The sequence below is a fragment of the Ochotona curzoniae genome, unplaced genomic scaffold (assembly GCF_017591425.1).
Source record: "Ochotona curzoniae isolate NIBS_2020 unplaced genomic scaffold, NIBS_Ocur_1.0 scaffold_3890, whole genome shotgun sequence".
Classification (NCBI taxonomy): domain Eukaryota; kingdom Metazoa; phylum Chordata; class Mammalia; order Lagomorpha; family Ochotonidae; genus Ochotona; species Ochotona curzoniae.
Genome location: NW_024467115.1, coordinates 15,340,522 through 15,368,139, shown reverse-complemented (window position 1 = coordinate 15,368,139; position 27,618 = coordinate 15,340,522). Strand labels below are relative to the sequence as shown.

The following is a 27,618-nucleotide window of genomic DNA, read 5'->3' as shown; positions in this document are numbered from 1 at the left end:
TAGGTCTTTTATTTTCAGATTGTATGTTCCCTATCATGCCCAGCTTCCTTCTGGAGGGAAGCAAAATGACCTGGCCCAGGTGAGAGCACAGAGGCCTGAGACTGTATCTTCAATCCAGCCCTGGGTTTGGCCCCTTGGCTGACACCAGCCAGCACCACAGTTTCTACTTCCTGATTTGTCCAATTTGGAAACCTGGATACCAGCTACATTTCATTTCAGAACTTTATTACATTCTAATTTTAGTTAGCTCCTGAATTTTTCATGCCACTCATTCTTCTATAAGATTATAAACTCCTGGATAAAATGCATAAGCTTATTCGGTTTAGCAGAGCTCCAAGCCAACTGATACTGTCTAGAAATTTGTGTGCAATTTGTAATGGGTAGGAATTATGTGTTTTCCCTTGGTATACAGGCACTTCAAATACTTTGTAGAAAATGAAATTTGAAAATAAGTTTATTTTGGTACAAGAGAAGTTTGAAACCCACTCATCTTCTCGTAATACACATTTTCCATAGTTGCAGCTCATAAACATCAGGTATCATACACAAGTGACACAAGTACTACCATCTTATGCCATCCAATGCAGAAGAGACTAGGAAACCATTTAACACAGGGCTCACTGAAGCCATCAAGGCTGATTGTGCTCTGTATCTGCCTGGGTCTTCTCTAGCAACCTCATGCCCACAAAGGTGCTGACTGCTTCAACAGTGTATGAGTGAAGAGCAACAAAACAGACTAGTTCAGCAAATGCTTACCGGCCACCTACTGTATGAAAGACACTAAGCTGGATGCTTTAGCATCAAAGAGAGGAATAAGACATTACGCCTGTGTGTAGATTTTCCCAGTTCATCAGAGAGATAAGAATCTTAATGACTGCAAGACAATCTTTCAGCACATATTGAGTGCCTAGTATGAACAATACTGAGGTTCAGAGGTCCCCAAGAGGCATCGAGGGAGGACGGATGTCTATTGCCCATTGTGCAAGAGACACAGTAAACCAGGACTGCTCTGATAGAAGAAGTGTCCAGATTCATAGCAGGTGCACAGAGGGATGCCCATCTGGCTCTTGAAGCCTCCTGGAAGACTGTGTGACTAAGACAGGTCAAGAAGGTAGAGGCAAGGCCAACCTGCTTGCAGAGCATCCTGAGCAGAGGAAACACATCAGTGCACATTTGGGGAAGACAGAGGGCCTGTTCGTGGAAGTGCAGAAGTCCCATCGTGGTGAGAACACTAAGTTCAAAGCAAATAACTTCTGTATGTGTGTGTTTGTCTCGCTGCCTCTCTTTATTTCATGTGAAATATACAATTTTAAAAAGAAAACCATCCTGTCAAATCCACCATGTATATTTTGGAGATCAGGCTTCTTAACATTGCTTCCTTGGCTTTTCTCCATGCCCATTACGTACAATCCTACACCTCATCCTAACCTTGTTTTTTGCTTCTACCCCTGGGCTCTCGTCACTGGCTTTTATTTTTGTTAGTCTTTTTCTCTCCTCCAGCAAAGTTCTGTCTGGATGATGAGGCATCTCAGCCTTTCTCCTCTTCCTGAAGCTGACCTGTCCACTAATCACATGCTCTGTGAGCTTCTCTCTAACAGCCAGTGGCCATCCAGATATTAGTCTAGTAAATACAAAGGATAACCTTCCAAAAGAACCTTCAGCCATATATTCTTTACCTTCTTCCCACTTTGTTCTACTTATTAAATACTTTCTTTAATGACTTATTTTATTTTTCCTGGTAAGTCAGATATTCAGAGAGAAGGAGAGACAGAGAAGATCTTCCAGCCGCAACAGCTAGAGCTATGCCGATCTGAAGCCAGGAGCTCTGAGCCTATTCTGGGTCTCCTACATGGGTGCAAGGTCCCAAGGCTTTGGGTCATCCTTCACTGCTTTCCCAAGCCACAAGCAGGGAGCTGGATGGGAAACAAGGCTGCCAAGATTAGGAGTGGCACCCATATGGGATCCTGGCGCATGCAAGGTGGGGATTTAGCCACTAGGCTACCATGCTGGGCCCAAGAATTTTAAAGCTGTAGAAGTGATTATTGAATCATGTACTCCATTTTTAAAGATTTGTTTATTTGGAAAGGCAGATTTACAGAGAGAAGTGGAGAAAGAAAGATCTTCTCTCCACTGATTCACTTCTCTGTTGGCCACAATGGCTGGAGCTGAGCCTATCTGAAGCCAGGAGCAAGGAGCTTCTTCCAAGTCTACCACGTGAGTGCAGGATACTAAGACTTTGGGCCATCATGCACTGATTTCCCAGGCCACAAGCAAGGAGTTGAATGGGAAGTGGACCAGTTGAGACATGAACCCATATGTGATGTTGGTACCACAAGGTGGAAGATTAGCCTTTGGAGTTGCAGTGCGAGCCCCGAATATTACCATTCTTTTAAGACATTTAATACTCTTCCCTGTACTAAGAATTCTTGAGAAGCTCTTGTGGATCCTCAAGTATCTTTAATTCACTACACCTCTCATACGTTGAGAATCTTCATCTCAGAGCATTCGCCACCAGAGGCTACCAACTTCTTCTCCAGATTTACCCTCTAACCATCTATGGAGAATCTCCGTAAAAACATGGAAATACACACAACATTAAATGGCATTGTAAGCCAGAACTGTTTGTCAGTGAGTTAGAACATAGCAATAAATAAATGCAGATGTGAACTTGTCCTACAAGACCACACAATAAAATGCTAGATTTCCAATCACTCCTTCTTTGGCACCCCACCTGGGACATCCAGGATTTTCACCAACCAGGCAATAAGAAGGTAACTCTCTAAAGCTGCTTTGTTGTTGTTGTTGTTGTTGTTGTTTTGTTTGTTTGTTTGGCATCAGGGCAGGGTGGGGCAGGTTGCTGCTGGGGTGGGGGGAGATTATTCAGAAACGTTTGCACCATAGCCCAAATCTTCACACTATTGTGTCATTTTCCCATTTCTTACTATTCCTATTCAGGGACTATAATTTCCAGGATTGCAACATGTCCGGGTTGAATAGGAAACACAGCAGTTCACTGCGTTTTGGAAAACTAAGTTGTTGTTAGGAAAGTAGCAAGCCTAGAAGGGCCACTGAGGTGGTTCATTCCACAAGTGGTGATTTGGCCATGCTGTTTTTGTTTGTTTGTTACTTAAAGTTTTTTAATATAGAATTTTGAAAAATTTAATTTGAGAAGCAGAGACAGACAGAAAAAGTGCTCCTCTTTATTGATTTAATCCCTTAATACTCATAGAAGCCAGGGCTTTACCAGGCTGACTTCCGGAGCAAAGCACTCAATCCAGGTCTCCATTGTGTATGACAGGGACCAAACTCCTCCTTGAACTAGACTTTGTGTTGGCTGGAAGCTGAAAATCAGCAGCGTGGCCAGGGCAGAAACCCATGTTCTACAATATAGGGTGTTGGCATGCCAAGTGGTGGATTAACTGCTAGGCCAAATATCCATCCCACAGAGTGTTTTTGATTGGCAAAGAACTGTAGACTTCTTTAAATAATTCTGGAAAAATAGATCTCATTCATAGTTATGGAATCAAAAAGTATAAGCCAAAAGTGCTCCTTTCTCAGTCCAACGTAACCACACCAGAAAAATCACTTCCAGATTTTAGATTATGCCTAGTAGCTGTGCACATCAGTTGCATCTCCAGTTCAAGACTAAGTTTCTAATTGCAACCAGGTGGCCAGCACAGGTATGTCAGATCTGGAATACAAAACAGTCACCCCATTCCCTTTTGTGTTTCTTTCTTAGAGCGCTAAGAGATACAGTACTTACTTCCTAGTCTCTCTTGGCAGCCAGGTTTGGCCAGTAACCCACTGATTTTGGTCAAGGAGATATTAGGGTAAGTAGTCCCTGGTGCTTCTGGAAAGTTCTGTCCTTGGTGAAAAATGAGAGGTAGAAGGGGGTAAAAGTCTGTTGCTTTGAGCCTTCTTCCATTTTCTGTTTCTGTTGACCTAACGTTCATTGTGTGTTCCATAAAAGATTGGTGTGTGGAGAAGGGGTGGTAGTTAAAAAGGGAAGTGGTGAAGAATGTCTGGCCTACTAGCTATGAAATCATTTGGTCCATCCCTGCCAAGGCAACTGTAAGTGAGACTCAAAATTCAATAAATATATGACAGGCTAATTTTAAAGGTGTTAACTTTGTATGGCCAATGAACAATGTTATAAATATCCAAATAACCCTTGGCAGAAAAAAAGGTTCCCCACCCTCAACAGATAAATGTTCGTGCCCAGTACTTACCACTGCCAATGTCATCATCCAAGGTACAGTGCACAGAGGTAGTACCTGGGACTTCTGGCAGACTAGCAGCACATGTCACCACTCTCCATGGTAGTGTGCAGCCATTCTCTGGTTAATGTGTGGTATCTCCTCTCTAGAGCATTCTATGGGCTCCCCTGAGCACAGCCTGTGACATGCACACACTCCTGTTCTCCAAAGGCTCCCAATTCAAGGCTACCTATATGTAGTTCAGGTACCTAACACCAGGAGTGCACATTCAAGTGAGAGAGGAGAGATTAACACAAATCCAAGAAGTCTGGAGAGATTTGGCTGAGAAAGGTTTGGAGATGTGAGCTGGCTCACCAAAGAAGTGTCAGGATTTCTGAGTTGGAGAGAAAGCCAAGTCCACTAGGGTGAGGAGAATTGTGTAGAGAGAAACACACTTCTGAGAAAGAACAGGAAGGTATGCAAATTTCTAGAAACAAGTTTCTACGGCTCCAGGAAATGAATGCTGTAAGAGTGATGAAAACCTGGTCTACTGAAAGGAATTGGCAAACACTGAGTCTAAAAGAACAGAGAACAATTCCTCACATGGTGCTCACATTTAGTAAAATAGAGATGTCCAATGACAACAAAATCCTCCATGTCACCCTCCCACTCTCCAATGATGCTGTATTGTCTAGCTAGAATAGTGCTGAAAGCTGTGTAGAAGTGTTTATAGCATGGTCTTCCAATGCTTAGCCATTATGTTAACTCAAGAGGTCTATAGACCAACCATTACATAATACCACATGTTCACACCGATCGGAAAACATATCTTTGGAGGTGGGAGGGAAGAGGATCAAGGATTAAAACTTGGGAGTTATGCTTCCTATTATTCTTTTATTCATTGACTCAATAAACCTGAATTGTTTACCTTGCTCCAAATGACTGGAGAAGACATACTTGAGTAAAACAACACTGTAGCCTTTAAAGGCCTCTCAGTCTACCAGCAAACATAAGCAGGTTAATAAGTGAATGTCTTCAAGTGGACTTGGATTCTGAAAACACACTTTCTGGGCACTGTGGGGACACAAAGGCAACAGGGCAGAACAACAGAGTCCTTCAGGACAGGGCCAGTAAGTATCGGGAGGCAGGATGAGTCTTGCTAGGGGAGGTGATGCTGAAGGTGACTGTAGAAAAACAAGTTGGAATTAAAGGCTTTCAGAGAGAAGCACCCAAGACTGGGCAGACTTCAATGTCAAATTTACTTAGGGGGCAATTGTGTTTCCTGCACAAGGTGTGACATGGGGGAATCATGCATTGTAGCTAAACAGGATAAACTGCTGACTGGGGCACACACATCCATATTGGAGCTCTGGCTTGGTCCCAGCGGCTCTGTGCTTCCAAACCTGCTTCTTACAAATGTGCCTGGGAGCCAGCAGATGATGCTGCAAGGACTTGGGTGTTGGCACTCACTTGAGAAACCTGGATGCAGTTCCTGGCTCAGGCTTCTGCCTCACTCAGCCGTGCTGGTTATTGACATTTAGGAACTGAACCAGTGGGCAAAAAAATCTCTCACTCCCTCTACGTGTATGTGTGTGTGTGTATGTGACTCAACTTTTCAAATAAATAAATGACTCCTTTCTAAATAAGTGTGAAGTAGCAGATCTTTTAAATTTGTGAAACATTCGCATTTGGTCAAGCTATGTGATCTCCTGGCTGTCTGCCAAAAGAACCTGTGCTGGCATGCTTTGCAGTCTGCTGTAAGATTTAGTGAGCTGGCAAGCGTCTATTGTGTGGCTGTAATACATGAACAGGGAAGAAAGAAAGGAAGAAACCAGGCAGAAATGCAAATATTGTGAAAATTGAAGTGCCCTATTCAGCACCAGTTATGAGTATGTTAATATGACTCATGAGGGAACAGACAATGGGGCCATTGTTTTGGTAGCCCTGCCTGGAGCAGGCTGGTGAGTGACCACCTGTCCTTGGCTCTCTGGTGAGGTGAGCCTTTTACATCAAGCCTCAGAATTGCATCATATCTCCAGTAGGAACAGTTTCATTTTATTACTGTAACAAAGGATTGTCATTGCATCAAAGGGCAAACTGGGATCTTCCTGTTGCAACTGCTGCTCTGCAAACTAAGCAAAAAGAAGACACAGGAGAAGCACAACCCAATAGTTGATGGGAACCCAATGGCTTCCACTTCCATGATGTTCACAGATGGCTACAGAAATCATCTGTATAGTACCTTGTGGAAGAAATAATTCATGAAAAGAGGGCTCTTGGGAAGAGATGCCAGGAGCAAAATGGCTGGAACAGGAGTGTGATGCTGAAATGCAGACTGAGTTTGATATCAGCACTAGCTGTTTTGAAAAGTCACTAATTATGAATCCTAATGTCATGCTGTCCTGTGGCATGCCCTGCTTCTCTTCAGCCCACCCAGCTGCCCCAAACTCTCACAGATGTATTTAGACAAAAGCAAATCTCAATTTCTTCCAGCTCTTTCAGATCATATCCTATATCTTTATTCCTATCATCATTGCAGACTTCTTGGAAAAGTTATTTCCATTTTCTGGCATACCTTTGCTCTCTCATCATCAGGAATCATCATTAGTGTAAAGAGCCCACTCCATGTCTCTCTTCATTGAAGAAATTTTTCTGAATAAATCTTGAGGTATCACAGGACATAATATTGGAAAATTAGGGCTACCCTTACACCTCTAGTTAGAATTCAAAGTCCCCAATGGATGACCTAGGACTATAGTAGAACAATTGGAGTCCTAAGTGTCGGAAGTAAGGTGAGTGGGGAAGTCGGTTTTGGGGAAGGAGCCCTTAAAGCATGTAATAGGGAAGATAAGTACAACTCAGACAGAGATTTCATGTTGATTTTGTGACAGAAAAAAAGGCTTTCTTAGTAAATTTGACTTGTAGCACTAGGGACATGGAATGTTCTGACAGTTATTAATCTTTTGGAGACAGGTGTCCTAAAGACAGGTGAAAAGAGTAGACAGATCAGTAACAAGAGAGTCATGTGTTGGAATATGTTAAACTGAGAGAAAAATGTTTTTACTGATCCACTTGAAAATATTTTTAATATGTCCCAGAAGAGCATATTATCAGACTCTGGCCATGTGAGGGACCTTATACAAAGCTAGGATGGCTTCCAGATCCTTAAAATATGTCCCTTATGCCACCTTCTTGGGCTCTCTCTCAGGCAGTATAAGAGAGGATCAGAAAAGGGAGCTCTTAAATTTCAAATGAAGGAAAATATCATTTTCTATACAATGAAAGAGGCAAATAAGGAAGGTGCTGGAGAATGATAAGTGGCAAGAAAAAATTCCAGCTTCAATTTCTTGCATCCTTAATTTGGTGTTCCTGGCTACCTTCTATCACTTCCAATACCCGCCTAAGTCCTTCACTTAATCTGCCTCCCCAGTAAGTCATTCTTCAAAATCCTTCATTGCTCCAATCAGAATATCAGAGGGGTGGGCATTTCGCCCAGTGATTCGGACACCCACATTCCTAATCAGGGTGCCTAGGTCTGAGTCCTAATTTCATTCCAGTCACAGCAACCTACTGATGTACACCCTGGCAAGCAACGAGTGACAGTTCCTGCCACCTATCTGGGAGACCTAGAATAAACTCCCAGCTCCTGAGGATCAGTAGAGTGAACCAGGGAGTGATCTCTCTTTGTCTCTCACTTTGTTTCTAAAAGGAGGAAACATTTCTTTTTTTAAAGAACATCAGAGACTAAATATTAATTATCAAGGCACACACCCTAATCAACACATTCAGAGACAGATATTGCGGAGCAGTGGGCTAAATCTTCTGCTTGGCACTTCTGCATACCGTTTCAAAGTGGTGACTCAAACCTTATGTACTCTGATTCTAGTCCAGCTTCCTGCCAATGTGCCCAAGAAGCTGGTGGGTCGCAGTGCAAGTACTTAAGTCCTTGCCATCCATGTAGGAGACCTGGGTGGATCTCCAGATTCCTGGCTTTCACTTGCTACAGCCTTGGGTGTTGGCATCATCTGGGAGTAAACTAATAGAGGGAAAAGCTTCTCCCTTTTGCTCTCTGCTGTTTCATATTTCAAATAAATGAAAAAGCAATCTTTCTTTTTTGATTTTGATTTTGTTTTTGATAATTTTTTACAGATTTAAAAATATGGAACACTTCACGAATTTGCATGTCATCCTTGCACAGGGGCCATTCTAATCTTTTGTGTATCGTTCCAATTTTTATAAATATGCTGCCGAAGCGAGCACAACACTTTCTTTTATTAAGATTTTTTTTAATTATTGAAAAGTCAAATATACAGAGAGGAGGAGAGACAGAAAGGAAGATCTTCACATCCATTGATTAATTCCCCGAGTGGCTGCAATGACCGGAACTGCACCAATCTGAAGCCAGGTTCCCAGAGATTCTTCCAGGTCTCCCACGCGGGTGCAGGGTCCCAAGGCATTGGGCTGTATTAGACTGCTTTCCGAGGCCACAAGCAGGATGGGAAGTGGTGCTACTGGGATAGAGCCTGTGCCTATATGGGATCTCAGCACATGCAAGGCGAGGACTTTAGTTGCTAGGTGGTTACCGCACTGGGCACCCCTCTCCCCGCCAAATAAACACTTTCTTAAAGCACATAAAATATAAATGAACAATGGCAAACAGAGAAAAGAATAATACAATTCTCATCTAAATATTACGATTTAGCCTTTGTGGAAAAAGAATTTGATGTTTAGGAGTTTACAATCACATGAAAAGAATAATGTGTGGAAAATGAGGGTATGGGACCTGTGGCGTGGCCTAGCGGCTAAAGTCCTCACCTTGAACGCACCAGGATCCCATATGGGCGCCGGTTCTAATCCTGGCAGCTCCACTTCCCATCCAGCTCCCTGCTTGTGGCCTGGGAAAGCAGTTGAGGACGGCCCAAAGCCTTGGGACCCTGCACCCATGTGGGAGACCCAGAAGAAATTCCTGGCTCCTGGCTTCGGACCGGCATAGCACCAGCCGTTGCGCTCACTTGGGGAGTGAATCATCGGACGGAAGATCTTCCTCTCTGTGTCTCCTCCTCTCTGTACATCTGACTTTTCAATAAAATAAATAAATCTTTGGGCCCGGCGCGGTGGCGCAAGTGGTTAAAGGTCCTCACCTTGCACGCCCGGGATCCCATATGGGCACCGGTTCTAATCCCGGCAGCCCCGCTTCCCTTCCAGCTCCCTGCCTGTGGCCTGGGAAAGCAGTCAAGGACGGCCCAAGGCTTTGGGACCCTGTGCCCGCGTGCGAGACCCGGAAGAGGCTCCTGGCTTCGGATCGGCATAGTATCGGCCCGTTGCGCTCACTTGGGGAGTGAATCATCGGACGGGAGATCTTCCTCTCTGTCTCTCCTCTCTGTATATCCGCCTTTCCAATGAAAAAATAATAAAAATAAATCTTTAAAAAATAAATAAATAAATAAATAAATCTTTATTTAAAAAAAAAAAAGAAAAGAAAATGAGGGCATGAATGAAGATCCAAGAATACTTTACAGTGACTTTATGTATAAATAAATAAAAGAGTACAAGATGATAGAATGTGTTACCATAATAATTTGTGTCTTGGAGGTAAGGACCAAATGCTGTACTGCTCTACACACCTAAGTATCTTATCTCTCCATTACTCTCAATACCTGGAAAAGTACCTACCAAGTCGTGGTGATAAATATTTGTTTTGAGGGCCATGCATAGAAAGTTAAGTCTCTACCTGTGGTGCCACCATCCCAAACGGATAATGATTCGGGTTCTATCTGTTTTGCTTCCAATCCAGCTCCCTGCTAATGGCCTGGGAAACAACAGAAGCCGGCACAGGTTTTTGGGCCTTTGCACCCATGCAGGGGACCCGGAAGCAGGTCCTTGTTTCTGGCTTCAGCCTGGGCTAGTTCTAGCCCTTGTGGCCATTTGGGGAGTGAACCAGTGGATGAAATATCTCTCTTTGTCTCTCCTTCTCTCTCTGTAACTGTCTTTAAAATAATAAACTGATCTCTAAAAGTATTTATTTTCATGTTGGATCAATTTCTGGCTTAATCTCAGTTTGATTTTTTTTTTTGTCTACAATGCTCACAAATTCATTTGACGTGGATTATTACGTTTTTATTTGCTCCTCCATCTAAATATTTCATGCCATTTGGAGTTTTCTACTTCTCATATCTGGTCAAGATCCTACAGGTGAAAAAGCTGTGTGTTTGTGATGGGAAGAGTTAAATCACATTTATTTAACCTGCTCATTTCACTAGAACTGAATAGAATTTTTGACTAAATCTAGCCCCCTTACGGAAAAGGGGGACAATATCACATTGCCTCAGCAAGGCCTTTGATAACTGTATGCCAAAGCATTTGTATTGAACCTGCTTTACTTGCTGCTCAATTGTGTTTGTGTCTTTGCTGATGTGTCTTCTAAACATTGGATTTCCCTAGGTCCCAATCCTAATTCTGCTTTTTTGTGTCCTCTTCTCTACCATCCTAAGAGAGCTCACCCATTCTCATTTCTTTAATGCTAAACACAGGCTATTGACTCTCAAATGCATATCTCCGGGCAGGTCCTATCCCTTATGTTCCATATTCACACATACCCAATATGCCACTTGAAAATGTCACCCAACTATGTTGTTATGTACAACAAGTAAAACATTTCCGTAAAACCAAAAGGGAGCTTCTGTTTTTCACTCTTCCACTTGTTGTCACCCAAAACCTGTTCTATAAAGCTCTCACATGTTGGTATACTGTGCTACATAATGTATAAAACTGTGTATGATGAATGTAAAGCTGTAAAATTATCCAAACAACTGTTCAAACCAACAGCTGTCTTGGCTTCTGTCCTACCTGCTTACCTCCACCTCCAATGCATGAGCACTTTCAGTCATTTTTGGTTTATATGTTGGTTTAGAAAAATCCATACACTTAACTCCAGGTCTGCTCTAAACACCCATGCCTAAACTATCATAATTTTGCCAAAACCAAGGTTAACAAATTCCTTTTTGCTTCCAGTCTTCTCATCTCTACTCCACAGCAGTAGTAGCCTTTAAGACAAGGAACTCGTACAGTCAATGCCTTCCATAGCATTTGTATGTTAACTCCAATACACTTAGGATAACAGTAAAGAATTGTGAGCATGACCTGCAAAGCCCTACCTTAAGTGTCCACTTTGTTTTCCAAGACCAGAAGAAGCAGCTATTTGAATTTCTAATCCAATGACTAGGCATAAAGTAGATAACACTCTTGTTCATTCTGTCTTCATCAGCTGTCATCAGCCTCTCTTTTGGTTTCTGCTCTACACTAAAAACATCAAAAAGATCAAAGATCAGAGGAAGTTGAACTTCTAAAAATCTCCCTACCTTTCTCTCTAAACAAGGAAAAAAGTTTATATTTGTGGTTAGTGTATTATTTGAATATAGTTTGTGCTTACATTCAGTGCTAGAAAAGGTAAGTCTTGGTTTGCCTGTAAAATATCTAAAATTAACAAATCCAGCACCGACTCCTCTGTCTCTCCTCTGCCTGTAGGTTGCAGCCTGTTTACCTTCCTGTCGTCAGTCACTGCAGCCGTCAGCGGACTCCTGGTGGGATATGAGCTTGGCCTCATCTCTGGGGCCCTTCTTCAAATCAGAACCTTGCTAGCCCTCACCTGTCACGAACAGGAGATGGTGGTGAGCTCCCTCCTCATTGGGGCCTTCCTGGCCTCCCTCATTGGTGGCATTCTGATCGACAGGCACGGCAGAAGGACTGCGATCATCTTGTCATCCTGCCTTCTTGGACTTGGAAGCTTGGTCTTAATTCTCAGTTTATCCTATGCCGTTCTGATCATAGGACGCATTGCAATAGGGGTTTCTATCTCCCTCTCTTCAATTGCCACGTGTGTTTACATCGCTGAGATTGCACCTCAGAACAGAAGAGGTCTCCTTGTGTCACTGAATGAGCTGATGATAGTCATTGGCATTCTTTGTGCCTATATTTCAAATTACGCCTTTGCCAACGTGACCCAGGGCTGGAAATATATGTTTGGCCTTGTTATTCCCTTCGGAATTTTGCAAGCAATTGCAATGTACTTTCTTCCTCCCAGCCCTCGGTTTCTGGTGATGAAAGGAAAAGAGGAAGCTGCAAGCAAGGTCCTTGAAAAACTAAGATCTGTCTCAGATACCACAGAGGAACTCACTACAATCAAATCTTCCCTGAAAGATGAATATCAGTTCAGTTTTGGGGATCTGTTTCGTTCAAAAGACAACATGAGGACCAGAATAATGATAGGTTTAACACTGGTTTTTTTTGTACAAGTCACTGGACAACCAAACATACTATTCTATGCATCAACTGTTTTGAAGTCTGTTGGCTTCCAAAGCAATGAGGCAGCTAGCCTGGCTTCCACTGGGGTTGGAGTGGTCAAGGTTGTCAGCACCATCCCAGCCACCTTTCTTGTTGACCACGTTGGCAGCAAAACCTTCCTCTGCATTGGCTCCTCTGTGATGGCAGCCTCACTGCTGACCATGGGCATTGTGAATCTCAACATCCACATGAATGTCACCAATATCTGCCAAAGCCATAGCCCAGTCAACCAGTCTTTGGATGAGCTTGTATTTTATGGTCCAGGAAACTTGTCTGTCAGCAACAACACTCTCAGGGAGTACTTTAAAGGGATCCCTTCCCACAGCAGCAACTCACTTGTTGTGCCTATGAAAAATGATAAAGATATAAAAGCGGAGACAGCCCCTACATCCTTACCAAATTCAGGACTAAGCCAAACAGAACACGAGACAGTCGCAGACCCTGCAGATGTTCCAACTTACTTGAAATGGCTGTCTTTAGCCAGCTTGCTTATTTATGTGGCTGCTTTTTCAATTGGTCTAGGACCAAGTAAGTACTTTATTTGTATTCTTTTCCTCTGTTTCCTCATGTATGTTGATGTGTTGTTTTTGACTAGTCAGGGCTTCCTCAAAAAACTCACCATATTCCTAAGTGCTAAAGACAAGATAAGAATCCTATTAGCCATTTGGTATTTCTGTAAATATGGAAAGTATGTGTGGATTCTATCTTGTGAATATGCAGGGCTAATATTCAGCTGACAGACAAGTTGCCTACTATCAGTCGCTTGAGGACACTCAACCTTCAGTTGATTGGGGATGACTCAGACTAGAAAAGTATTTATTGCCCAGGAGAGTAAGATTGCTTTATTATTACAGGCTTTGCTGTGATAACATTTTCCATATCATGTCTGAGTCTCTTCATAGATGGAAGAAAAAACAATCAAGAGTTTAAATGTTCTCAAAGCCAAATAATGGATGCATGCCAGTAATACTGAAGAAAGGGAAATTATGAGTTGGGAAGGAGAATGCATTATTCCTGTGAAACCATCTTATAGTACCCTTCATTGCAACACAAATGATTCACAGGGAGAGAATCATTAGGCTGCTTTATTTAGTATAGCCAGTTGGCTCCAGTGACAATCCTTAAGCACTTCTATTGAGCAAACTCTCATCAGAAATGGATTTGTTAGAACAGGTTGTTTGCTCTAATCTTTTAAAAAATGTACTTATGTTTATTAATGTGAGAGAAATAGAGAGATCTTATGACTGCTAGTTCAATCTCCAGACACATTCATCAGGCAGGGGTGAGCCAGGAAATTGAGACCAGAGGCTTAGAACTCCATTTTGTTGGAGTCTCCCATGTGGGTGACACGGACCCATGTACTTGAACCATCACCTGGTGCCTTCCAGAAAGCCTTTTGTTCACCTTGTTGAAAGAAAAGTGTTTAAAAATGAGACTGGCCTCTCTCTGCCACTTCGTCTGCAGCTTTCTATCATTCTCTCATTCCTCTCCTTCCCTTTTCCTTTCTTTTTCAGTCCTCTCTATTATAGAGTTGGTTTTGAAATCTCTTTACAAGGAACAAGGAGGTAAACAATTGGCCTAAATAAAAGAAAAGTGTAAAAGTTTCAGGACCAAGAAAAAGACATAGGCTGGGCTGCAGGGAAGGAATTTCACGGAAGTGGAAGATTGTTTCTGGTAAGAGAGCCACATAAAAACCTGCTTCAATCACTACTGCTAGCTCATTAATGATGCATTCACCTGATATGCACTGAGTGATCAGGTTTTAAATCCCAAGAACTCTGAGAAATGCTGCGGAAATAGAAATGAGCAAAGCGAACATTGTCACTTTTTCCAAAGAGCTCGTAGCTGAGTGGACTGAGCCTCACTCACGGTATCTGTTTCTGTTCAACCACCTGCATGGTTGGTCTGTCTAATCCCAGTTAATTAATAGCCAGCTTTGTACGTGGCTGAAACCTCGAGTCTGTAACCCTGACTCAATCTCCTTATTTTGTGGCTGCTACATCAACTTTTAAAATATCAATTTCCAGATATTGACTTGTTCAAATTCCATAGGAGGGAGAGATCTGATGGACCCTGCTCTTTGTCATGTCTGAGGTGGCAGTTCCAACCTAATCAGCAGTGGCAAGGTTGGGTCCTCTGTTCCAAACCACAGAATGGAGCTGACCCTTCCACAGGCACATGAGTAGACACGTGAGTGTGTTCCCATGCAAGGGCTGTACCTGGGCAGCTGTGCCCTAAGTGTCTGATCACCTTCTTGTTCTTGAGCCTTGACCTTGTTTATCAAGATTTAACAGTGATAAGCACCATCTAAGAACAGTTTCCTATAAGCAAATTTCTACCACTATCAGGATTCAATTTTCTGGGCTGTGTAGCTATGAGACACTTAAGTGAACCCTGTGATACTCTAATCAAATTTGGTTAAGCATCTTACTTGGATTTTTCAAGAAACTCTTCAAAATCTATCAGAAAGGCAAGATATGGGTCCTGTCATATTCCGAGGAATACCCTATCCTTGTCTATGAAACAAAGTTTCATTTTAACAAGTTTTGCAAGTTTTATCCATTAGACAAACTTCAGGTGGTAGTTATTAATTCATTGATTTCTTTTGCAAGCATCTTCCCTCCCTTTTATATATTCATTGTAAAGCTAAAAATATTCCTTTTTCACATCAATTTTCCTGATCTAGTCTTTTGAAATATCAAAAATCCAGTTAGTCTGCAGAAAGAAAGGATGTCTTCTTTGTTTTAACTCAGTTGTAACTCAGTTGTAAAAGAGCTAATGTGATAAATATTGTGAGAAACAGTCCAGAACCACCTGTTCCTGTCTGGAGCCCTTTTACTCATGCCAACCTTCTCTTGATTTGGAGCTGGCTTTGGAAAATGCACATCTTTCAGTCTATCATACATCATGTGATACCTATGTTAGATCAAGTGTTTCTACTTTTGCAAACAATTTGATTTTTGAAAAAAAGTACTTTGCTTTCTAGAATTTCTTACACAGTATTCTATACTAATTGTTTTAAAAGATAATTTCAGCTCAGATTGAACTAATAATGATTAGCCAACAATAGTTTCTATATATTTATTTTGTCAAAAGCCATGACAGGCAGTTTCGAGTGCTTCATTTAACCATCACAGCAAGCACATGTGTTGCTCATGGAATTTTACAAATAAAGACCATGAGCCTCAGAGAGGTTAAGTGACTGGTTGAAATAAATGAAAGCAACACTTATCTTCTGATATGCAGTGCAGATCCCCAGTCCCAGGCAAGAAGAGACCTTCCATCTGGAAGGTCTTATGCAAATAAATTTCCCTTCTTGCTAACCCTAATTTAGAACAACACGGCCACAGAGACTCTAGGAAACATAGCTCCAGCTTAGCTGACATGAGAGCATAAAACCACCATAATAAACACATAACTCTAAGAGGATAGCCTTTCAACAGGCTAATGAGCCTGCATTCACTCTTCACTGGTTATTCTAGACAATTGAAAAAATTAAAATGCAAGTTATTAAAGAATATACCTAGTTTTCATCCCAGCTACTTCTAAAAAGAGAGACAAGATCCTCTTATTAATGCCTTTTGGACCTTGCGTCTTCAGCTATAAAACTGAAAGCATGCTTTGACTAACGCACTCGGAAGGTATTGTGTTTGTCTTCTCAGGAACGTTAATTGCCTCGCTGAGCTGCTGCTCTCTCATATCATCGATTCTGTCACCTCACATGACTTCCAGTTCCTCTTTCCCAAGGCAGTTAGCTTTTTCCATTTTGATGCTTCACTTCAGCAAAGCAAAACAAGCCCGGTGCTGGACTTCTTTCCCCCTACACCAGGGGCTCCGCCCTCTTCCCTTCCATCTCCACTCATCTTGCTCTTAGGGCTACAATCTGGGGAGCAGTGCAACCCCAACCCTCTTGGATGTTTCCCCTTAGGTAGCTCCACGTTTGTAATTTCTGACATTGTAGTCTAGCCTTGTGATCTCATTCCTAGATTGCTGGACATGCCGACCAAGATCCGCTTCCATTGCAGGCCTGTCACATATCCTCCATGCTTCACATCGGTACTTTCATTTTTTAAAGATTTTTTTTTTTTAATTGGGAAGGCGGACATACAGAGAGGAGAGACAGAGAGGAAGATCTTCTGTCCGATGATTCACTCCCCAAGTGAGCGCAACGGCCGATGCTTTGCCGATCCAGAGCCAGGAGCCTCTTCCGGGTCTCCCACACGGGTGCAGCGTCCCAAAGCTTTGGGCCGTCCTGGAATGCTTTCCCAGGCCACGGGCAGGGAGCTGGATGGGAAGCGGGGCTGCCGGGATTAGAACTGGCGCCCATATGGGATCCCGGGCGTGCAAGGCGAGGACCTTTAACCACTGCGCCACTGTGCCGGGCCCGGTACTTTCATTTTTTTTGAAGATTTATTTATTTTTGTTGAAAAGGCAGATTGACAGAGAGAAGGAGCTTGCAACTGCTGGATCACTGCCAAATGGCCAAAACGGTCAGGTACTTCTTCCAGGTCTCCCATGTGGGTGTAGGATCCCAAGGCTTTGCATGATCCTCTACTGCTTTCCCAGGACCCGAGCATGGAGCTGGATGAGATATAGTGCAACCAACATGTGAACCAGTGCCCTTATGGGATTCCAGTGCTCACGAGGGAAGGATTAGCCAATTGAGCCGTCACACCAGACCCACCAGAACTCTTTTGGTGCCATTTGTTTCATATCACTGATAATCATGAAACTTCGGTGCCTTCTTATTTTTTACACCAGAGAGGGCAAAGCGTTTATAGGATGAACAGAAATTACCTAGTCCAGCATTTTCCTTTTACAGAGAAGAAATAAGAATGTCCAAGAGATTGGGATCAGGAAGATATGAGAGTAGAACCCCACCCAGGTACTTATAGGCTGACCCTTGTCACCAGCTTTGATGGGTAAATCTCAATCTCCTTTTCAAGACCCTGGTCATTATTTATGGCTCTCTCTGCATAATGCCAGGATATTATTAACAGTGCGGTCTGTGTGGTTGTGCTGCTAGGCCACCATTCCTGCAGAAGTGCAACTAGGCCTCACTTAGAATAAATGATGTCCCTGACATTATACAATGAGGCAATTCTTTGCTCATCTCCCTACTGTAAATAGCTGGAAAGCGCTACTTGGTCCTTCACTTCTTCCAGTGTAGAAACAAAGCAACAATCTGAGCTGTAAAGGGAGAGAACAAGGCAAAGAGAAAAAATGCAACAGCAGAGCTCCCCAATAGTCAAGACCCAAAGAGGGGACCCCAGAGCTGGATCTCCTTTCAGGAAGTGCACCCCTAGGTGTTTAATATGTGATCTAACATCCTTTTTACCTGTGTCACCTGATGTGGCAGCCCTCACACAGGGCATAGGCCATTGCTGCTTGTGCTGGGATCTGTGCACAAGCCCACAAGACTTGGGATGGAGGGATCTAACTGTTTGAAAGAGCTCCCGGAACACGGAGCAGAGCATGATTGGTTGATCTCGGCGGGCTGCGACATGAGGGAGAAGGGAAAAGTTGGCCACCTTCCTGGACCATATCTTTCTCTGCTTAAAACCCTCCCTTCTACATTAAAAAAAAAATACTCACTGTGCCCTCCTCCTCGTTCCTCTAATCTATCAAATCCTTTACATATATAAGTTTAGTGAAAATCTTGTTTCCTCTAAGAGTCAGACCTTTTCACAAAAGTCTTAATTTGTATGAACTATTGTGTTTCTAATCTGGAAGAACTTAGTTCTAGGTAGCAAAGAGTCTGAATTTAAAATCAGAAAATCTGGTGTTTAATCTGAGCTGTTGCATTTCCTGGCTGTGCAATCCTTAAACTGTTTCTCTTCTCTAAACTCTAATCTATGAAATGAGTGACATAATAGCTGTCCAGTCTCTGAGAGCAGAACAGGCATGTATCAGGCAAGATATCAATGTAAGGCACAGTGTAATAACACAATTTAATCCTTAACGATCTAATAGATAGCTTCTTTAATGTTTTATTTTGGTTTATTCACCAAAATCTAGTTACTAGAATATAAGCGGTATGACGGGGGGAAAAAAGACAGCTTGCATTTTCCTTCCTGTCCCTTTATTTGAACACTCCATCGGTCTATTTGGAAGTCACGCTGGGTTACATCTGAGTTGCTAAGGAGAGAGGCAGGAGAAAGGACTTAAACGTGATGCAGATACAGAAAAGCTCTCACAGCGTGGTTCTTTACTCGTGTCAAGCTGTCCTGTAGGTAGGCTAAACACCTTGCAGGCTAGAAACACTGGGCTGCCAGAGAAATTCCATCATGTCAGACTCCAATCATCATGAGATTTAGCATAGAAGTGCCCTCTGTCACTTGGGTATGTTTTTTTTAAAAAATGGTCTTCTGTTTCTGCTTGTAAGAAAAGACACGGGGGTTTTAAGTAGTCCTCAGAAACAGCTGCGAGGGGACATTGAGAGCTTTCCTTTGTTAAGCCATCAATACTTATTTGGCCATTTTGGACACAGAGTATCTAAAAGTCAGCCTGGTGGTTTAGGGCCACCTCTGTTTTTTTACATAATGCTGAAAAGAGGGTCTGTTTGAGAATTTCTTAGACCAAACTCAAGGCCAAGAAGATGGAGTCTCCCAGGGCTGAAGGAAGTCTGGGCAGAGAGGGGGACGTAAGGCTTTCATCTCATGGTTGTAATTGTAGTTTGAAGACTGATGTGGGTTGTCACCTGGAGTGCACTGCACCAGGGAGGCCTCCCTCCCTTCCCACAGCACTGACTGTCGGTGCCTGCAGACACCTGCCATTCCAGGACCCGTGGCTTGGGCTGTGTGTTCTCCTAGTGTCCATTTTCTCTATCTTTTCAAGAATTGGCCATTGATGCCCATATTTGCGCTATAGTTTCTTTTTTTTTTCTATAAACAAATGCCTTAAGAATCATATTTTCAATCCTCAAAACTATTTTCTATGGCCCTCGTGTAAACTATATTGGCCAGCTGGAATGTAATGATTTTTATTAGGCACAAGATTTTCACACCAGTTCCAAATGCTTTATGAAACTTATTAACCTGATGTGATTATCACTCAGGTATTTCAATTATGGTTTATTGCTAGTATGGTAAACATATCCTTTGTGTAAATAGACATATAAAAGGAAAAGTACTTGCTGTTCTAAAGTGAAATCAAAAACAACATTAAACCATCCTCATTAAACCTTAAATATGAGTTGGCTTAGAACAACATCATACTGTTGTATTAGATCACAGCCTGGCTTGCTCCTGCCAGGAAAATATTTCTTTTCTGAGGTGAAAGTGTGTGCACTTCATCATTTTACATTCTGTTCGCCTGTTTTCCTGACGGTAATGTAATGAGATTGCCTCAGAATCCAGGCTTCAGGGAAGGAGTGCACATTTGGAACTAAGTAATCTTATGGACTTAATTTTATGAATATAAAATATTATTCTAAGAAGCAGTCTATACACCTCACCAGCGTACTAGAGGGCTCAAAAGAAGTCACAAACCCTTGTCCTCCATTCTTCTGTAACCAGTGTTAAAACTCATCCATCAGCTGAAATCAAGGAGCATAGTACATGTTATTCGAGACTCTCATTAAAAATGCTCCACTCAGAATACTTCATCTTTTAGCTCCAAACAGAATCAAAGTATAACCCTGACTGTAAACACTCTGTTTTTGAGCTGATTGTGATCATCATTTTAGCTCCTTTTCAGCCTATTTTAAAAATTTTGGTCCATTGATTTGAGAACCAGAGAGAGGGACAGACAAAGAGAATTCCCATTTGCTAATTTGCTCCCCAAAAGGCCTGCAGAGTCAGGGCTGGGCAAAGACCAAAACTGGGAAGCAGGGACTCAGTCCAGATCTCCACTAGAAGGCAGGATTCCATTCACTGGAAGCACCATTGCTGCTTCTCTGGGTGTGCCTCAGCAGGAAGCTGGATTCAGGAGCTGGAGCTGGGACTCAGACCCGGGATCCTGGATATGGGACACGAACAGCTTTCTGCTGCTCACCGGCAGCACTTCTTAATCACTGAGCATGTCTGCATCATAGCACGGATTCTTGATGTTGTTAGGGCTTAGAGCTATATGAAGAATTCTTTTCCACTCGTGTTTTCCAAGTAAAATCATGATGAGCCAACACCCAATGGTCATAACATCATCATCTCATGAGTTCATTTGAGGCAAATTTGTGCAGAAACCCCATCATTCTTACAATGATATGCAACAGAAAAATGTGTGTGGACGCTCTTTGCTTAATCCAAAAATGCAACTGTCTGTAAGTTGACTAATGATTCTCTGCATCTCATGATTAATGTTTTTTCATTATGAGTAAATGGATTTCCCCCAAGATCCTGTATTAAATTAGGCAATGAGGTTATGAATAATTTTATCTTCATGTGTTCTAGTGCAACCTCATAGTGCACTGAAGACTGAATGATAAGTGACATTGAAAAACCTTATTTGATTTCTACCAACTCTGAAGGCCAAAACAGAGTGGAAGTTCCAACAAAGGAACCATGTGGGAGAGTCCAAGAAGAAAAGACAGAAAGAAGGAAAGAGTGATGGGGATAAATTGATTCGCTCACTCACTCACCACCTGCAGAGTAGGATGTAGGTGCTAGAGATTTAGGAAGGGATGAGAAAGACCGTTTCCTTTCCCTCATAGAACTAGTGATGGAGCATACAATATAAACAAGAAAATTAATTCAGATGGTCTTCAACTGAGGCTGGTTTGATGTAATTTTTCAACTTTAGTAGAAACTCTACTTCAAAAATGTTTAAAAAGTGATTTCTGAGAAAATGGGAAAGGGGAAGAGAGAGAGAGAGACAGAGTCCTAGGCCAGGAACTCAACCCAGGCCTACCAAGTGGTAGTAATGACTTCATGGTGAGCCATCACCATTGCCTCCGAGGGTCTGCAATAGCAGGAAGTTGGAATCAGGAGCAGAGCCAGGAAGTGAATTCAAGCACTCCATGTAGGATATAGTCATCCTAACAAAGGTCTTCCTCACTAGGCCACGAGTCCACACTTCGAATCTGGATCTTTTTGTATCCAGTGGAATGTCATAACAAATTCTCTCTTGCGTGACAGTAGGCAGCAGTGGTGAGCCACAGCCCCACTTAGTTCCAAGACAAAGGATAGTCATCCTCAACAGTGTGCTAGGATGCCTGGCAGGTGCACTGTACTAAGTAAGTTGTTTGGTTTGTTTTTTTTTGTTTTTTTTTTTAATTTCTGATATTTTTAATCACCATGTGTTTGCCCTCAGAAGTGGAGCACCTGTATTCATCTATAATACAAATTCAGAAGGAATATTAAAATTCAGGTAGAGATAATAGTGAAAACAGAAAATAAAAAAGGAAGTGCTTGGAGGAGGGTTATTTGAAATACACGTTGGTCACAGGCCATTTATGGGGTGCTGAACGCTGGGCCAAGGACCATATGAAGAAAGCAAAGGGAAGAGCTAGAAAGAAGGAATTTCGACATGGATTCAGCAAATAAAATGGCCCCAAGGAAGTTGTAAGTTTGATGGGTTAGGAGAATGGGAAACATCCTGCTGAGGCTGTACAACATAGTGCTTAAATTTCAACTAGCTTCAGCTCAGTACTGAGACTGGAAGGGAGAACTGGTGTCTACGCTGGCATCTCTAATGGTCGCTGTTTCTTTTCATGGCTGCTCCACTTCTGATCCAGCTTCCTGCTGGCCTTGGAAAGAAGTGGAAGATGACTCAGGTGTTTAGGTCCTTGCCACCCATATGGGAGACTGGCTGAGCTCATATGGGGCTGAGCACCCATATGAGCTCCTGACTCCTGGCTTCAGCCTGGATCGGTCCTGGGGTTGTGGCTACTTGCAAAGTAAAAGCAGATTAGAAGTTCTCTCTCTCTCTTACTCTTTTTCTATATCTTTGTTTTTCCCTGCCTCACTCTAACTCTGACTTCCAGATAAATTATAAGACTTTGGGAAAGCCAGTTAATCTTTACAGATTTCATTTTCCTTATCTAGGAAATGGGGCTTCAGCAGCTACCTCACAGTATAATCATCAGTTAAAATGAAACAGTCTATAAAACGTGTCCTTTCTTGCCTGCCTGGTGTGCAGTGTGGACTCATTACATGGAGTGACGAGCAGTACTAAGTGTCCAGCTGTGGTCCAGGCAGAAAATCAACAGTTCTGACCTCAGCAAACACTGTGCTGAAGCTGCTTGGGAATTCACTGGATTAACACATAGTTCTGCACTGATTTATGATGCCAAGATCAGGCTCATCCCCTCTATTACCACTCCAGTTGGATCAACTAGATAGAAAATAGATCTGTGACTTTACTAAGCATGGCTGAAGCTTGGACCACATGCAAGAGGCTTACTGAAAATCAGAGAGATTTTATAGAAGATCATGTAGCTTTTGCAGAAGGTGACACTTGTAAGATTTGGGCCCAACTGTCTTCTTTTAGGTTAACTGGACTAATTTAGATTCTGTATCTGACAAGCACATGAACTCTTTTCTAAGCCTAACATAGAGACTGGACAATGATAGAGGTTCAATAAATAGTTCTTAAAATCTTTCTAGCAAGTTCTTAAATACTTCTTAAAATCTTTCTAGCAAGTTCTTAAATACTTCTTAAAATCTTTCTAGCAAGTTCTCAGCTTCTGTGACTCTGTTACCATAATCCTAGTCTCCTCTTGTATGGACTGCACTGAAACTGTAAGCATCAAGAGGAAAATGTCGCTTGTGTGGCACTCTATGCACATTTGCAAAAATCTACGTATGAGGAAAGTTACTCAGTTGAAAATATAGGGCCATGTTTAATGTCTGATGACTGAAAAATGTCCATCTTTTAAATTTACTAAGATTAATGTCTTCAAACATTTTATAGTGTCAGACAAAATGTTTATTTAAAGTCCTTTTTTCTTCCATTTTGCCTTCTAAAGATATTTGGCCTTTCTTTTAAAAAAGATTCAGAGTAACAATAACATGGGATAATTTTTCCTACCTTGGTTTGTTAATTGGCTGTGTTTGAACTTGGCTATCTACAGAAAAAGACTGGGGCAATTTCTTCATGGTTTTTCTAAGGGAAATATGTAGAAATCTAGACCTAGGCTTTGGAAAGCTTTTTTCTACCAATTTCTAAAACAACACGAGAGCTTACAGAAATATTTCAGTGGATTATTTTAAGCTTAAGAATCACATTCCCTAGATTGTGAATGCATAATCCAAAGTCAGTAATAAAAAGTCTTTACAGAAAAGTCTTATTATAGCCTTGAATAATCAAACAGTCAATAACTATGAAGAAACTGAGGTTTTAGAAGCTCACAGGTTAGCCTGCTGCAATCACACAGATGTTGACAAAAGACACAAGAGTGCTTGGGCAGGGACAAAAGACAGTTTATTATTGAAAGCAATTGCAATAACTAAAACTCACCAGCTACACCAGTTCCTCAAATTCAAATCTCTATAGGTCAACATAAGGAAGACTAAACGTTGCCTGAACGTATTATAGGCTGTTTTATAACAGAGGAATCTTAAGCTTATGGAACTCAAATCTTTTATCATAGACAGTAAGCCAGTCTGATTTCTTCCCTGGAGGAGCTCAAATATCTTAAAACTCAAATATCTTCTTTTCTGTATTAAACAGGGAAGCAAGATTTCTAAAAGCGTTAATAGAGCCTTATTTTTTGTTTTGTTTCATTTTGCAGAGCTGTATCAAGCTTTTGAATGATAGGTCTCAGTAGGATCTAAGAATCATCTGCCATAATATTCACATTTACGTTTTATACTCAAATAACTGTGACTCTTCAAAAAAAGATAGTTCATGGGATGTTTAGAGAGCTGAAGATTGTGACAACTCCTGTATGGAAAAATAGCAGTTTCTAATTTAGAAGTTGACTTAACCATCTCACTCCAAGACACACTGGATTTAAGACAAAGAAACTGACATTTCAACAACACCTTAGGCGTTTTAAAACAGGCTTTGATAGTCTTCACATTTTTTTCTAGACTCCAGGCTCCTAACATTCAGAACTATCCCAATCAAAGGCTTTGCAAGTGGCTCATCTTCTTTTCCCACCATTCTTATGGGATAAATACGTATCTTTAGAAAAAAGATATACTGTGTAGCTATCTGAAATAGCAGAGTTTTTCTACCAAATATAGCTATTATATAATAATACCCACATAAAGGGGCTGTGCTCAATGTGTGCATTTTTATCATCTTTTTTTTCCCCATTTTAAACCTTAGCTTTTAGGTATCACTATTACTCAACAAAAATTTATCCCTTAATTAATTATCTATTTAAGCTAAAGGTAATAAACAGAAATGTAGGTAATAGAAATTATAGAAATGGAGAATCATCTGGTTCTCTAAAATCATTAAAATAATGTAAAGTATTGAAAAGTAGTATCTATATGGTTCAGAAACTACCGCATCCAACAACAGGAAAAAAAAATTAAACAAAATTGTGCTCTTGATCAACAACTGAATCCCATTTTCTGGTTTGGTGGGAGACATTAAGTAGAAATACCTAATAGAACCAAAGAGTATAGAGTTGTGGTTTTGTAGTATAAGCACAGGCAAACACAATGGAATATTCTGTTTGTTCTCCATCAGCAGCTGCTCATACAATGCATCAGTGTTTAATGGATACAATGGCCAGAGCAAGGTCAATCTGAAGCCAGGAGTCAGGAGATGCTCCTGAGTCTCCCATACAGGTGTAGGGGTCCAAGCACTTAGGCCATCTTCTGTTTCCTTTCCCGGCCTTTAGCAGGAAGCTGGATCAGAAGTAGAATAGCTGGGACTCAAACAGGTGCCCAAATGGAATGTCAAAATTACAGACAGAGGTTTAACCTACTAGCCACATGGTGCCAGCCTCTAATTTTCTTCTAAGTCTGGCTCTCCAACTATAGCTCTTTGTCCTTGAAAATTATAAATATTAGACAGTCATTACAGAGACAGATTGTTTCAATACAGTTACAATAAACATAAGCATCCATTTGTGACTTTATTGTTTTTCAAAAAGCTACCCTAAGGATTTTTTCCAAGAAACATTGCAGCTTTAGAAGTTAAAGTACTTTCTTAACTGAAGTTTTAATAATGAAAAGAAATACAGTGGTGGCTGTGGGGGTGGTGCCCCAGCCAGGCTGGACTCAATGCTGGGGACTCAGTCCTAGGCTTTGGGCGTGAAGCTCTGCCTGCTGGCCACCCGGCGGTAAGCTCTAGGGTTTTTAGGATATGTAATTGCTGCCTAGGGATAGCCATGGATAAGACAAGTGTGAGTACAGGTAAGGGATGAATTCTGGGTGATTCCCAGCAACAGGGTCACAGGACTTTCTGGCAAGTGTAAGGACTGAGACCTGATGGTTTGGAGGGGAGAGTCCATAAGATCTATTTGGGCCAGACTGATTCACCAGCACAAATGGGAATCCTGAGATGGGCTGTTAGCATAGAGCATCACTGACTGCCACACACCAGTCCACACGAGAGCTATGAATGGGGGCCCATCTGGCAGGGCTAGGTACAATTACCTGACTGAGTGATAGAACAGTGGATGGGTCACACTTGGCAAGGTCAACACACTAACGAGAACACAAGAGAACCAGGTCCGGGGGTTGCTTCTGTTGGAGAAATGTGGGCCCATCCCTGTGGAAATACAAGTTCCACAGGTTAGCTCATGAGCTGGGGTGGTGATGGGGTGATTTATATGTGATCATGGAACCTGCCATTACTTATGGGTAAAGGAACTGACAACAGTCTGGACAGGTCAAGGCAGCAGCATGCAAAAGTGCATCCTAAAATAGGATGTGGAGTGGGCCTAGCTGCAACTGGAAGGCGGTGGACGGGGCAGGGCCAAGCAAACCTCAACTCACAAAGAAGAACAAAATTCAGGATGGAGCACAGGTCATGCTGAACTAGGCTCTTTGACTGGTCTGCATGAGCCAGGGATACTGGGCCACAGCATCGAAGGCAAAGGCTGAGACACATGAGGGACTAAGCCAACTAGGTCAGAGCACGTAATCTAGGGCTGGGAATACACTCAGTTGGGGAACTGTGAGAGTACACCCTTGCAGGGTTGGGGTTCCCAAGGGAGAGTGCAGGGACCAGACTGGAGGCTGCATTCTGGTCTGGATATGGCTGCAATCTCTCTTGGCACAAGTGTGGACTGGGGCTTGGTGCACCTAGCCGGGCTAGATGTCAGCACCATCTGGTGCTCTGGAGAACCTGGGTAGATATAGGATGGATTAGGCTAGGTCTCTGCCCCTTTGTGAGCAGTGTCTGGGTATGAACAAGCCATGGCTGGGCTGAAACACCCAACAGTAAGAACTAGAATGGATTGAAGGCCATAAAGGAGGGCTGGCCCATGGACCTAGCAGTATGCGCAAGATCCAGCATAGGGAGAGGTTCTGATGGAGAAGCTTGGGAAACTCCTCTGTCGGGACACAGTCCCTGCAGGTGAGTGCAAGAACCATGATAGGGAGCAACTAGACCAGGCCAGAGAAGGATACCACAGTCATACATTTGGCATAGATCGGGGGCAGACCAGATTGAACCAGTTCCCATCATCCACTGGAAAATCCGAGTACCAGAATACAGTGTGGGTTGGGTCAGATTTGGTCGCAACACAAATTAACATACATTACAGAATGCCAAAGTGAGGTGAGCCATACCAAATGTGGCCACAGCACCCAAACAGCACATGTAAGAACCAGGGAGGGAAGGGGCAAAGCTGGCAGGGGGAATGTGGGCTCCCCTGCTGGACAACCATTCCCACTGGAGAGCATGAGTTGGCATGGGGGCAGACCAGAGCAGGCAGGGCTACAACACCTGTGGGCCTCAGGTGAGCTAGATCAGGGAAAAGCCAGGTTGGGCTAACTGTTCTGACTGGTGCAAACAAAAAATTAGAATGGGTGAGGGTTGGTTGGGCTTTGCTGCAGCATCAGTTGGCAGAGGCTGGCACTGGGGGCCAATTCTGTCAAACTAAACTCCAGAACCACCTGGAGAGTGCATAATCAGAGAATGAGAGTGGCCTAGTCGGGAAATAATGGGCACCTTTCTCTTGGGCTACCACTGCCACTGGAGAGCATGAAAACCAGGACAGGGACAGGGGTGGTTA

General features: G+C 42.4%; 1 protein-coding gene and 1 non-coding gene across 2 annotated transcripts in view; one reads left to right on the top strand and one right to left on the bottom strand.

Moving 5' to 3' along the window:
* SLC2A12 (solute carrier family 2 member 12) overlaps positions 1–27,618 on the top strand; it is a 63,389-nt gene that overhangs the window by 6,761 nt on the left and 29,010 nt on the right. Inside the window, exon 2 of the mRNA XM_040965602.1 lies at positions 11,721–13,064. Coding sequence (XP_040821536.1) covers positions 11,721–13,064 — 1,344 coding nt within the window. The remainder of the gene's footprint in view (positions 1–11,720; positions 13,065–27,618) is intronic.
* LOC121146317 lies at positions 8,350–8,456 on the bottom strand. The gene has a single exon (XR_005882185.1). It is a non-coding gene; the product is annotated as a U6 spliceosomal RNA (small nuclear RNA).